This window comes from Somniosus microcephalus, chromosome 10 (assembly GCF_052327205.1).
Source record: "Somniosus microcephalus isolate GS21.2 chromosome 10, FLI_Smic_1.0, whole genome shotgun sequence".
NCBI lineage: Eukaryota > Metazoa > Chordata > Chondrichthyes > Squaliformes > Somniosidae > Somniosus > Somniosus microcephalus.
The window spans coordinates 106,380,505-106,393,514 of NC_140996.1; the positions used below are offsets into that span (position 1 = coordinate 106,380,505).

Genomic DNA, 13,010 nt, shown 5'->3' on the forward strand with positions numbered 1-13,010 from the left:
GGCTATGCGCTCGAAAGCTTACGCTTCCGAGACGGTTTTAAGCGTATTTACGTTTCGGCCGGGCTAAAATCGCACCCGCGGTATCCCAAAAACCTTCAACATTCCGCTCATTAGCATCTCATTATCCGCTCATTTGCGACAGAGTGACCTCGAGGTCGACCAATCGTACGGCGGCTTGCTGCCGCGTGCGGCCGGGCCCTCCTACGGTCGAGTGACGGGACGATTGACCAATCCTACGCTTTGGTGACCTGACGGTCGACCAATCGGTGCGTGTGTGGGCGGGCCTTATCGTTCTGAAACGAGGTGAGTAGCCGCCATCTTGCTTCCATTCTTTTTCCTGCTTTCTGCGTCTTTCTTTTCAAATATACATTTCCAGCAAAATAAAATTCAATTTATTAAATTCTTTTAAAATAAATCACTCATTTGTAAATATTTTATCTAACCTGAACATTCTTTTTCCTACCTTTGCCCGTTTTTTTCTTAGGCCTGAAAGCCTGGGCCTTTCTTGCCCAGCCAGGCCCGAGCTAGGTAACTGGGCTGCTGCTAAGCTCCTCACCCCACCCCCCCCCCCCCCCCCCCCGGTGTCACGTTACCCGGGGCAACGGCGTCAGCCACGAGGGTCAGGGTGCGCGCGCAGCAGGAGCAGGTGAGACTCTGTTCCGCGCTCGGCTCGGGCGGGGCTCTCGAGAGTGCGGATCTCGGCCTTGGTGAGCGGGAAAGGTTACCCCGGCAACGGGAGTGCGGGCCGGCTGGGGCTTGGAGAGCGGGGCTCTCGGGAGTGCGGGGCGGGGCGGCTGCGGCTTCGAGAGCGGGGCTCTCGGGAGTGCGGGGCGGCGCGGCAGGGTTACCCCGGCAACCGGGCGTGGCCGTCTCTCAGCCTCAAGCCCTCCCTTTCTCCCTCCCCCCCTTCCCCTCCCCTTCTTCCCCCCGCCCTCCCTTCCCCCTCCCCCGCCCGCCCGCCCTTCCCCTCCCCCTCCCTTCCCCCCGCCCTTCCCCTCCCATCCCCCCGCCCTTCCCCTCCCATCCCCCCGCCCTTCCCCTCCCATCCCCCCGCCCTTCCCCTCCCTTCCCCCCGCCCTCCCTTCCCCCTCCCCCGCCCGCCCTTCCCCTCCCTTCCCCCCCGCCCTCCCTTCCCCCCCGCCCTCCCTTCCCCCCCGCCCTCCCTTCCCCCCCCCGCCCTCCCTTCCCCCCCCCGCCCTCCCTTCCCCCCCCCGCCCTCCCTTCCCCCCCCCGCCCTCCCTTCCCCCCCCCGCCCTCCCTTCCCCCCCCCGCCCTCCCTTCCCCCCCCCGCCCTCCCTTCCCCCCCCCGCCCTCCCTTCCCCCCCCCGCCCTCCCTTCCCCCCCCGCCCTCCCTTCCCCCCCCCGCCCTCCCTTCCCCCCCCGCCCTCCCTTCCCCCCCCGCCCTCCCTTCCCCCCCCGCCCTCCCTTCCCCCCCCCGCCCTCCCTTCCCCCCCCCGCCCTCCCTTCCCCCCCCCGCCCTCCCTTCCCCCCCCCGCCCTCCCTTCCCCCCCCCGCCCTCCCTTCCCCCCCCGCCCTCCCTTCCCCCCCCCGCCCTCCCTCCCCCCCCCCCCGCCCTCCCCCCCCCCCGCCCTCCCCCCCCCCCGCCCTCCCTCCCCCCCGCCCTCCCTTCCCCCCCCGCCCTCCCTTCCCCCCCCGCCCTCCCTTCCCCCCCCGCCCTCCCTTCCCCCCCCGCCCTCCCTTCCCCCCCCGCCCTCCCTTCCCCCCCCCGCCCTCCCTTCCCCCCCCCGCCCTCCCTTCCCCCCCCCGCCCTCCCTTCCCCCCCCCGCCCTCCCTTCCCCCCCCCGCCCTCCCTTCCCCCCCCCGCCCTCCCTTCCCCCCCCGCCCTCCCTTCCCCCCCCGCCCTCCCTTCCCCCCCCGCCCTCCCTTCCCCCCCCCGCCCTCCCTTCCCCCCCCCGCCCTCCCTTCCCCTCCCCGCCCTCCCTTCCCCCCCCCGCGCCCTCCCTTCCCCCCCCCGCGCCCTCCCTTCCCCCCCCCGCGCCCTCCCTTCCCCCCCCCGCGCCCTCCCTTCCCCCCCCCGCGCCCTCCCTTCCCCCCCCGCGCCCTCCCTTCCCCCCCCGCGCCCTCCCTTCCCCCCCCCCCGCGCCCTCCCTTCCCCCCCCCGCGCCCTCCCTTCCCCCCCCCGCGCCCTCCCTTCCCCCCCCCGCGCCCTCCCTTCCCCCCCCGCGCCCTCCCTTCCCCCCCCCGCGCCCTCCCTTCCCCCCCCCGCGCCCTCCCTTCCCCCCCCCGCGCCCTCCCTTCCCCCCCCCGCGCCCTCCCTTCCCCCCCCCGCGCCCTCCCTTCCCCCCCCCGCGCCCTCCCTTCCCCCCCCCGCGCCCTCCCTTCCCCCCCCCGCGCCCTCCCTTCCCCCCCCCGCGCCCTCCCTTCCCCCCCCCGCGCCCTCCCTTCCCCCCCCCCGCGCCCTCCCTTCCCCCCCCCCCGCGCCCTCCCTTCCCCCCCCGCGCCCTCCCTTCCCCCCCCGCGCCCTCCCTTCCGCTCCCCCTTCCCCCCCCCGCCCCCTCTTCCCCCCACCCGCCCTCTCTTCCCCCCAGTCTCTCTCTCTCTTACCCCCCAGTCGCTCTTTCTCTTACCCCCCAGTCGCGCTCTCTCTCTCTCTCCACCCCCCCCCCCCCCCCAGTCGCGCTCTCTCTCTCTCTCTCTCTCTCTTCCAACAACAACATGCCCTCGAAAAAGCCTCGGCACCGCCGGGCACTTCAGCTAGTACATAATGTATAGGCGCACTTGTCTTTTGGTGCATTTCCAACAAAACAGCCTAAAATGATGTGCAGTTTAGAAGTATCTGCAGCAAGTTTTCTATGGACCATCTACCTAAGTGTTTTATGTTCGGGAACCCTGAAATTGCTATCTTCATTTTTGCTGAGCAAAGTTCTAGTTTATTTACAAGTGCAATTTGATGATGATATAATGTGAAGTGATTTTCTTGGTAAATTGTATGTGGTTATAGGATGTTAGCGCTAACAATGGAATACTCTTCCAATATCTGCACTGACTATCAATATCGGTCACTGAAAGTCAGGTATAGGATAACCACACTCAACCATTCCATCCTCACCAACTGCAGTACTTTCTCCAATGTCCCTTTTGTCTTTAAGGTCCTTGAAAGTTCCATTACTTCTGTTCCCATCTCTATCGTAACGCCGTGTTCAAGCTTCTGCCTCTCCCATGGTGTGGAAATGGCCCAACCAAAGTCATGAACAACATTCTCCGTGACTAACTGCGGTGCAATATCTCTCCTCGTCTTCTTCGACCTCTCTATATAACGTTTGACACAGTCAATCCTGCCATCCTTCGCCAATACCTCTCCTCTAGCCCTTGCGTAGATTCACAACTACCTATCTGAACGTAACAAGAGCATCTCCATCAATTGCTTCTCTTCCCACCCTCCCCATCATTGCATCTGGAGTCCACCGACGCTCTGTGCTCAACCCCCTTCTGTACCTTATCTACGTGCTGATATGGGGTCTGCTTCCACATGTGTACTGATGACACCTAGCTGTACCTACTCTCTGGAATTGCCTCCCTAATACTCTCTAGCTCTCCACCTCTTTTTTAATAAAGTCCTCAAAATTCATCTCACCAACCAAGCTTTTGGTCACCCCTCCTAATCTCTACTTCTCTGAGTTGCTGGGTATTTTCCAAATGCCTTCTATGAAGAGCCTTGGAATTTTATTTACATTAAAGGTTCTATATAAATGGAAGTTGTGCTGGTTTGTTTGTTGTTAAACTTCATGTTCTCTGGCCTAAGAATGTACCTTTTCTTACCCCTGTTCCGTTTCAATTTCTCACTACATCAACTACCCTTTCAGTCTGTTTTGAGTAAAATTGCCAACTTACTGCAGTCAGTTTCATGTAAGGATCCTTGCTGCCAAGAGCTACAGATGAGTTCAATCCCAAAGAACATAGGCTGGTGAAATGGGCGGACATGTGGCAGATGAAATATAACACACAAAAGTGTAAAGTGATACATTTTGGTAGGAAGAATAAGGAGAGGCAATATAAATAGAGTACAATTCTAAAGGGGTGCATGAACAGAGAGACCTGGGGGTATATGTGCACAAATCATTGAAGGTGGCAGGGCAGGTTGAGAAAGCAGTTAAAAAAGCATACAGGATACTAGACTTCATAAATAGAGGCATAGGCCTCGATTTTCATTTGAGCTGTGGAGTCGGGCTTGGAGGCGTGCGGGGGGTTAAAATCGCAAAAACTGGCGGGCGGAACCCCCCCCCCCCCCCCCCCGGCCTGGTTCCCGACTCCGAGCAATTTTAACTCAGTCGTGTCTGATGGTCCCGACTCCGTCCTGCATCCAACAGGCGGGACTGGTTGTTAAGGCCCTTAACAACCACTAAATGGCCTCTATAATCCTATTTTGAAAGGCCCTTGCGAATTTAACCCTTTTCCCACATGAAACACGCCTGGTGGGAAACACGAATGTGAAACCTGGCGGGAACACTATTGGATTGCTGACTATCAACTGCAGGTCAACCATTAAAGAGGAGATTTGATCAGCCATGATTTGCAGGTGGCAGGACTTAGTGGTCTCGGGTCTGGGGCAACTTTTAGAAGGCTTAACCACACCTGTGGAAGGTTGGAGCCTCACGCCCATCTTCAGTGTGACCTCCTGGGAAACCCCTCTCGCCACCTTCACAGCACTTCCTGAACAGAGGCATATACCAGAAGCATGGGAGCCGTTTATTTCCTTCCCATCTGGGCATTAGAGGAGCTCGAGCACCAGCCGCCGTGGCAGCAGCAGCACCAGGAATAACAACAGCAGCAGGAGCATCAGGCTGTTGCTCACCCACCTGAAGCTGCACAGGCCAGAAGGGGCCAGCGCCTGGAAGCCCGTTGGCACCGGAGATTCCCCCCAAACAGGGTCTACAGATGCAGGGTCAGCTACCTCAACATGTCTGAGCAGCAGTGCCAAAGGCGGCTCCGACTTTCGCGAGAGGCAGTGACTGACATCTGCACAATGCTACAGCAAGACCTGCTACCCAGAGGACCAGGTGGACAAGCATTACCAGTTGTCATCAAAGTCACCACTGCACTCAATTTTTTTGCCTCAGGCTCATTCCAGGGATCAGCAGCAGACATCAGCAGCATCTCCCAGGCAGCCGCACACACTTGCATCACGCAGGTAACCGATGCCCTCTTTGCCCTCGCGCGCAATCACATCCATTTCACCAAGGATCGAGCAAATGTCACGGCGCGAGCGGTTGGATTAGCTCATCTGGCAGGCTTTCCAAGGGTGCAGGGCATTGTTGACTACACACATGTGGCCCTTAGGGCACCTCATCGCAATCTAGGTATTTTTGTCAACCGCAAGGGCTTCCACTCCTTCAACGTTCAGCTGGTGTGTGACCACAAGAAGGAGATTTTGCATGTTTGTGCCATGTACCCTGGCAGTTTCCATGACTCCTTCATACTGCGCCAGTCTAGTGTGCCTCCACTATTCAGTCCACCAGACCAACTTAGCAGATGGCTACTTGGAGACAAGGGCTATCCCCTGAGGACATGGCTAATGACGCCGTTGAGGAGGCCAGCCAACAAAGCTGAGGAGCGCTACAACTCCAGCCACATTTCCACCAGATCCATTATCGAGCAAACCATTGGTTTGCTGAAGATGCGCTTCAGATGCCTGGATAGATCAGGTGGAGCCCTACAGTACTTAGCAGCCAGGGTCTCCAGAATCATCGTGGTTTGCTGTGCACTTCACAACATGGCACGGTTTCATGGCTTGCAGATTCCTGAGGACCAGCTGGCTCCTCACATATCCTCCTCAGATGAGGAAGAGGAGGAGGAGGAGTGCGAAAACGAACATCCTGCAGAGGCCCATCAACCAGCAGCAGCATTACGCGAGAACATTGCTGCCCGGGATGCAAGGAACGCACTCACCCTGGCCAGATTTGCTTAGTCTAGTCAATCAAACACTTTTGCCTTGCTGCTTCTTACCAGAGCTTTGACAATGACCAAGAACCAGAGGATTCCTAGCACTCTGACCACCATACTGACAGTTGCAAGTATTCCTAAGGCCTCAATGTGGAATTCCCAATAGCGAAATGACAGACGCCACAACTGCAACATTTGCCATCAGAATTTTTATGTTCAATAACGACGTGATGGCATTTTTACAATAAACACAAAATTGCACCCAAGTGACTACCCTTGTGACTGTGCTTTATTTTCCTCTTATGCGTGCTCCTACGTGATGCCTCCCCTGTGGCTTCAGCAGATGTAGAGGCCCCTTGCTCACTTTGCTGCTGCTCCTTTGGCGGGCTCCTCTGGGGTTGCGAGCCTGTGAGGGCTCGTCAACAGTCTGCTGCTCCTGTAGCTGTGCAGGGGTTGAGACATCTATCTCACTTGGGTGTGGACTCTGGTGGGGCTCTGACCGAGGGCTCTGCAGTGGCATGGAAGTGTGAGCGCTTGGAGAGGAGCCCCCACTTCCTTGATGTCTGCCACCAATCTCCCTCTCATGGGTCAGGTCCCCCTCAGCGCCTGCAAGTGGCTGGAGAGCACCTTGCTGCACATCAGGGGGGCCATGGGGACCTGTATCTGCACTGGCAGTCCTACTCAGAAGGACTTCCATGAAGGTCTGGTTTCTCTGTTCAATAGATGCCCATCGCTCCTCAAGAGATGTCATTCTATTCTGAACAATGACCATGTTTTCCATACCCTGGCGACTAAGCTCCTCCATGGCCGTAGCCATCCTCTCCTCTACGGTAGCCATCCTCTCCTCTACGGTAGCCAGCCTTACCACGGAGGTAGCCATCCTCTCCGTGGTGATGCGTTCATGCGCCAATGACTCCACAAGGGCTCTGCTCATGTTCGTTATGGACTCCTCCATTCGCTCCATACTCGCAGCGACCCTAGAGACAAAACCTGCCAGAGACTCCTGCATCTGTGCCTGGAGTTCCATCACCTTTGACCTTATGGATGGACCCAGAGGCAGAGGGTCGACATGCTGCTGAGCCAAGCTGGCAGAGTCCTGCGCCCTGCGAGTAGGACTCTCCACTGCTGTCCCTGTCTCCACAATCTGCTGATGCTCACTTCTGAGCTGTGATACACCAGGTGACAACACTACTCTATGTCCCAAAAGTCCCACCGAGGTGTGAGTGTCTGCGCTGGTGCTGGGTGCGCTGAATTCTGCTGACGGTGCACCCTCAGAGGTTGCAGCTTCCTCTGAGGAGTCTGGCTGCTCAGCCTCCTCTTCCAGGCTAGGGGGGACGGATGCTTGTGATGGTCCTGTGGGGGAGTAAAGGAAAGAGTCAGAGATGTGATGCAAAGGCTACATGCACATAGCTTTTTGCAGATGCTCATAAGTCCATCTGTTACAGCTTCACAATCATTATCAGCGACTCATGCAATGTCAATGAGAGAGATGGGAAACTTTTCTGTCACCAGCTTACTGTGTACACCCGTCTGTCCGTCCCCCACGCGCAAATCCACCTCTATTCCCATAATTTGCAGGACGGCCTCCTCCCAGGGGGTCAGGTGGGCTTTTGAGGCTGTCCCTCCTCCTGTCCTGGCTCGCTCTCTTTTGTTGTGAGCTCTCTTTTCCTGCAATGAGGGAGACAAGTGGAGGTTGAGTGAGAATGAAGGAGTGAGTGTAGGGATTGCATAGCATAGATACTTGGAAGGAGACAAAGATGGAGTGAGGTTGCAAGACCAAGGTGTTGTCAGTTGTGTTCAAAGCATCAGAGTGATAGGGAGTGTGAGGGCTGCATGGTGGAATAGTTATGTGAATGTGAGCATAGAGAGAGGGAATGGGTAAGAGTGCATGGATGTCAGTGTCAAGTGGGATGTGGAGGAAGAGATTGCTAAAGCTGAGTGCTGGTGAGGAAAGGCAATGGGGATCAGATTGAGGGTGATGGGAAATTCATACTCACTTTTCCAGTGCGCTGAAGGTCATGAAATCTTTTCCTGCACTGTATCCAGGTTCTGCAGGTGACTCCCAAGGAGTTGACCTCCTCAGCCACCTGCATCCACACTGCCTTGGTCTCAGTGGGAGGCCTCTTCCTCCCTGATGAAGGGCAGAGCACCTCCCTGTTGGCCCTAGCCCCATCCACTAATGCCTGCAGTGCCACCTCGTCAAAGCAAGGAGCTGATCTGGCCCTCCCACTTGTCATATTTGCTGCAGCTCCCTCGCACTGCACTGTCAAGAAGCTTGGCAGTCTGCAGAAGAAGCAAGGCTTGTTGTGGACCTTAAATGCAGCAGCAATGATGACTTCATCGGAGGGGACTTTCAGTCATGAAAAACCCATTTGCAAAGGCTTCCCACACGTTGGAAGTCAATTGGCCAATTCAGTTAAAATTGCATCAATCTCCCACATTCATTTAGATTCGTGTGGGAGACACGAAATTTGGATAAAACGACACCAGCCCGCACCTGATTTAAAATCCCCCCCTTAGAGTACAAAAGCAAGGAAGTTATGATGAACCTTTATAAAACACTGGTTCGGCCTCAACTGGAGTATTGTGTCCAATTCTGGGCACCTCACTTTAGGAAGGATGTGAAGACCTCTGAGAAGGTGCAGAAAAGATTTACAAGAATGTTTCCAGGGATGAGGGACTTCAGTTACGTGGATAGACTAGAGAAGCTGGGGTTGTTCTCCTTAGAGCAGAGAAGATTGAGAGGAGATTTGATAGAGGTGATCAAAATCATGAGTGGTCTAGACAGAGTAGATAGAGAGAAACTGTTCCCATTGGCGGAAGGGTCGAGAACCAGAGGACACAGATTTAAGGTGATTGGCAGACGATCCAAAGGCGACATGAGGAAAAACTTTTTTACGCAGCGAGTAGTTATGATCTGGAATTCACTGCCTGAAAGTGTGGTGGAGGCAGATTCAATTGTGACTTTCAAAAGGGAATTGGATAAGTACCTGAAGGAAAAAAAATTGTAGGGCTACAGGGAAAGGGCGGTGGAGTAGGACTAGCTGAAGTGCTCTTGTTGAGAGCCAGCACGGGCTCGATGGGCCGAATGGCCTCCTTCTGTGCTGTAATGATTCTAGGTGTAATAACCCATTGTGCCAGTCCCATAAAACACTTAAAAATAAATGTTCAATATACATACTGTAGTTTTGTGTAACATTATATATATCTTTTTTGACCATGTAAGGATGAATGGACAGTAATTCTTAGCTTTGGTACAAGTATGAGGAGACAAATAATTTGGGCCCATATTTTCATAAGTGGAAACCTCAACTTCTAATTCTGAATGTGTTCACAAGGTAAATGTAGCTGAGTAGCGCCATTCAGCTCACCCTAGTCCATCCATAAGACCCTACAATCCAATTACTAAATAAATTGCAGGTCAGCTCATGCCTCTTCTCTGAATTACTTCTAGTGCTTGACTTTCCTTGTATCTCACTGACCAATACTCTGTGTGATCTTACTGCAGCATGTCTTCTGATTTGTACTCTATGGTTCTACCTATATGATTAGCATTCCATTTGCTTATGTTTTATTAAATTTTACAGGTCTTAAAGTTAATGGTGTTGGTTACACAGTTCATTTCATTCGGCGAGCACTTGAAAACACAGCAATGAAGGTTGATGATATTGAAGTATTTGCACAAGGACATGGTGTAATTCAGGTATGTTTTTAATATTGAATAGTTTTGAACTGGGCTTACTGCATTGGGATTGTTTGAAAAAAGTGAAATTAACTCTCCTGTCAAAAGTGTATTATCTAATGTCTGAATGTTGAGTTCTTGCTAAGATCTTGGAGTAGGTGAGGTACAGTTAGATGCAACATAATATGGTGTGATGTTTTTGATAAAATTGTATCTCATCACATAATTTAGCAATATGTTTGTGATATAAATTGTATGTCTCATTTTAATTCCATCTCACACATAGTTATCCAATAAAATGATCTGGCTTAGTCTATATCTTGGAGATTAGTTCAGTGACTGTAAAACATAAGAGGCACATTTCGAATCCGTAGCACCCGTTTTTTGGGTGCTGTAAGTGCCCATAGAGCTCCAAAATTGCATCTGCAGCGGCGCACACTTGTGGGGCGAATTGTGCCGGACGCCATATTGGTGAGGGCGTGAGCGCAGTGAACATCCGCTGGAAGTATGCAGAGCAGGTAGATCAAGACGTCTTGACGCCAGCGCTGCCATTTTGGAGTTCAACGCACCAGCTGCCACTCCCTCTTAACATCGCACAGCTGAACATGCATTCAGCAGCAGGAAGGACCCTCCACCGGTGCTATTTAAAGGGATCATCAACTACGGACAGGTTAGTTGCTGGTTGATTTCCTGTTGGTACGCATCCACAGCTGTTTGGTGCTTTCTATAGTTGTTTCAAGTTGCCAAAGTCTACATGGATCGGTCTGGCAATGTGCTGAAGGACTTTTTGCTGACTTCAAGGTTTCTGCACAAACTACTTGCTGCCAGACATGGCTGCACTCGTAGGAATTCCCCTTGGAATACAGCATGACTTGGAGAATGAACAGAGGGCACGCAGAGCAGGGCAAGCTGCTGGAGGAGGGAGGGGAGAAGGGCTCTCAGCAGGAGGCCATATCCACCCAGGGTATTCGGGGAGCAATTCTCCAACCTGAACCTCAGCGAGGAACAATGTGTGAGACGTCTGCACTTCAGTAAGGACGTACTCACTGAAATCTTCCATCTGCTGCAGCCACAACTGCAATCTCAGAGCAGGGCAAGGACCACATTGCCAGTAGCTGTGAAGGTGACCATGGCATTGAACGTTCATGCATCGGGCTCCTTCCAGGCTGGAACTCGAGATATTTGCACCATCTCGCAGTTTGCCATCCACTGTTGCATAAGGGAAGCAACTGAGACTCTGTATTCCAAGAGAGATGACGACATTTCATTCTCTCTTGCCAGAGATTAGCAGGTGGAGTGAGCACACGGCTTCACTAGGATTGCAGGCTTCCCCGTGGTACAAGGTGTCATTGACTGCACGCACATCGCTTTGTGGGCACTGCATGTCAACTCTGCCATGTACCAGGGCCGAAAGGGATTCCACTCCCTCAACGCCCTGCTGGTGTGTGACCATAGGCAGCGAATCAGTGTCCGGTATCCAGGAAGCAGTCCTGATGCCTTCATTCTGCAGCAGTCCGCTGTGCCATCTGAATTTGAGCCACCAAAGATGGCTACTGGGCAACAAGGGCTATCTGCTGACGACATGGCTGATGACTCCGGTGCGCAGCCCATGCACACGTGCGCAGCATGCATACAGTGAAAGCCATGCTGCCACACAAAATGTGATAGAGCAGATCATTGGCGTGCTGAACGAATGCTACTGCTGCCTAGACTGTTCTAGAGGAGCCCTACAATACTCGGCAGAGCGGGTTTCAAGACTCGTCATGGTCTGTTGCATGCTGAACAACCATGAGGGCACAGCCCTTGCCACCAGTTATACGGCAAGCAGTTGAGGAGGAGGCAACCGAGACAGCCCCTTTCTGGCCTGGCTGCCCGTGAAGAACTCATCTGAGAGCCCAATTCTCCATTCACCAACAGTCCCAAACCTTACCTCCCCTCTGTCACTGACCATCACAGTGTTCACTTGACCACAATACAAAAATAAAAGTCTCCACAAAATAAGCATTCCAAACCAAATTTATAACTCAAATCATGCTATATTGCATACAAACGTAAACTAATCACCCTTGTGCATTCCTTTAGTGCCTGTCTTCTGTATGCCTTTGCCTGTCCTAGTGCTCCTATGCAGTGTTACCCCAGTGGCTGCAGCATGGCTGGTGGAAGGCTGCTGACTTTCAGTGGAGGAGACTGCAGATGGCCTTGGAGGACAACCTCGAGCAACTCTCGGCATTCGTGGCAGCAGTCTGGGCTGGCTGGCTGACGGGCAACAGCAAGGGGACTGGCAGAGTGGCAGTGGCGGGGGGAGTACGAATGCGGTCATCCTGAGAGAGGTCAGCGGGTTTGTGCTCCATCGAGCCACTGTCACTCCCCTGGGGAGAAATCTTAGCACTCCTAATAATCTGTTGGGGGACAGATTGCTGGACTGCTGTGACACCCTGCAAGCAATGTTCCCCTTAATTTTTTGGGGGGTGCGCGGCCCCTTTAACGGGCTGTGCAGCCCGTTCACAATGCGCAAAACTTAACATTGGAAAAGCCATTCCCGGGCTGCGCGGGACTGGCAGAGAGCTACGTGGCCGTGCAGCTTAGAGGGAACGTTGCTTGCAAGCCTCTTTGAACACTGGAATCCAGAGCCATGATGGCAACAGTCTGCGCATCCACTGTAGCACTCCGATGTTGTGCTGCAATGGAAGCTGGGAAATTGGTCTGCATTATGGTTGGGTCCGCAAGTGTGCTAATGGAGTTGGCCACCACCTCCATGTTGGAAAGGAAGGGCTCCAAGCTCTGTGCAAAGGCCTGTGCCAAGTTGGTGCCGGACTCCTTCATGCTCCTTGACATTGCACGCAGGCTTTCTGGCAGGCTTCTGAATGCACCAAGCATTTCATTGTGCATACCCATCAGCCTTCTTCTGTAGCCTGCCCCATCGAAGCCCTTATCTGAGTACTCTGCTGCAGAACACGTGTGCGACCTCGCCCTCCCGCGAGCTGGCACCTGCACCGTCATTGCCCCCCTGCTCTGGCTGCAGGCCACTCATGCCCGGTGTCTCACCACGTGCAGATCCCACCTCTATGCTATCCTCTAAATTACGCACAGTGTCAGTAACACAGTGTCAGTATCTGAGCTGGTGCCTGGCTGCAAGTGTTAAATCAAGTGATGGTGTTTCTTCATCATCACTATCTTCCTGCTCTTCCACCAGTGCCTGGCCAGGTTTCAGTTCTTGGTATCTGAAAGGAGAAAGACACAAAGGTAAGGTTCTGGTAGGGGGGTGGGGGGAAGCAAGAGGTGCATGCTTACACCATCTGCAGCTTGTAAATCAGAAGAGATTGTGGGATGAGGGGGAAGTGGAATGTGAGAAGGAGGATTAGGTATGGTTTTAGCCCCGATACTAGCCTCAGCAGTGGCCATTCCAATAATGGCCATCACCATCTCC

At 54.3% G+C, this 13,010-nt stretch overlaps 1 protein-coding gene across 1 annotated transcript in view; it reads left to right on the forward strand.

Annotated features, from left to right (window-relative positions):
• Positions 1 to 13,010, forward strand: part of tpp2 (tripeptidyl peptidase 2) — a 222,366-nt gene that overhangs the window by 59,064 nt on the left and 150,292 nt on the right. The window contains exon 11 of the mRNA XM_085998280.1: positions 9,430 to 9,604. Within this exon, the coding sequence (XP_085854406.1) occupies positions 9,430 to 9,604 (175 nt within the window). The remainder of the gene's footprint in view (positions 1 to 9,429; positions 9,605 to 13,010) is intronic.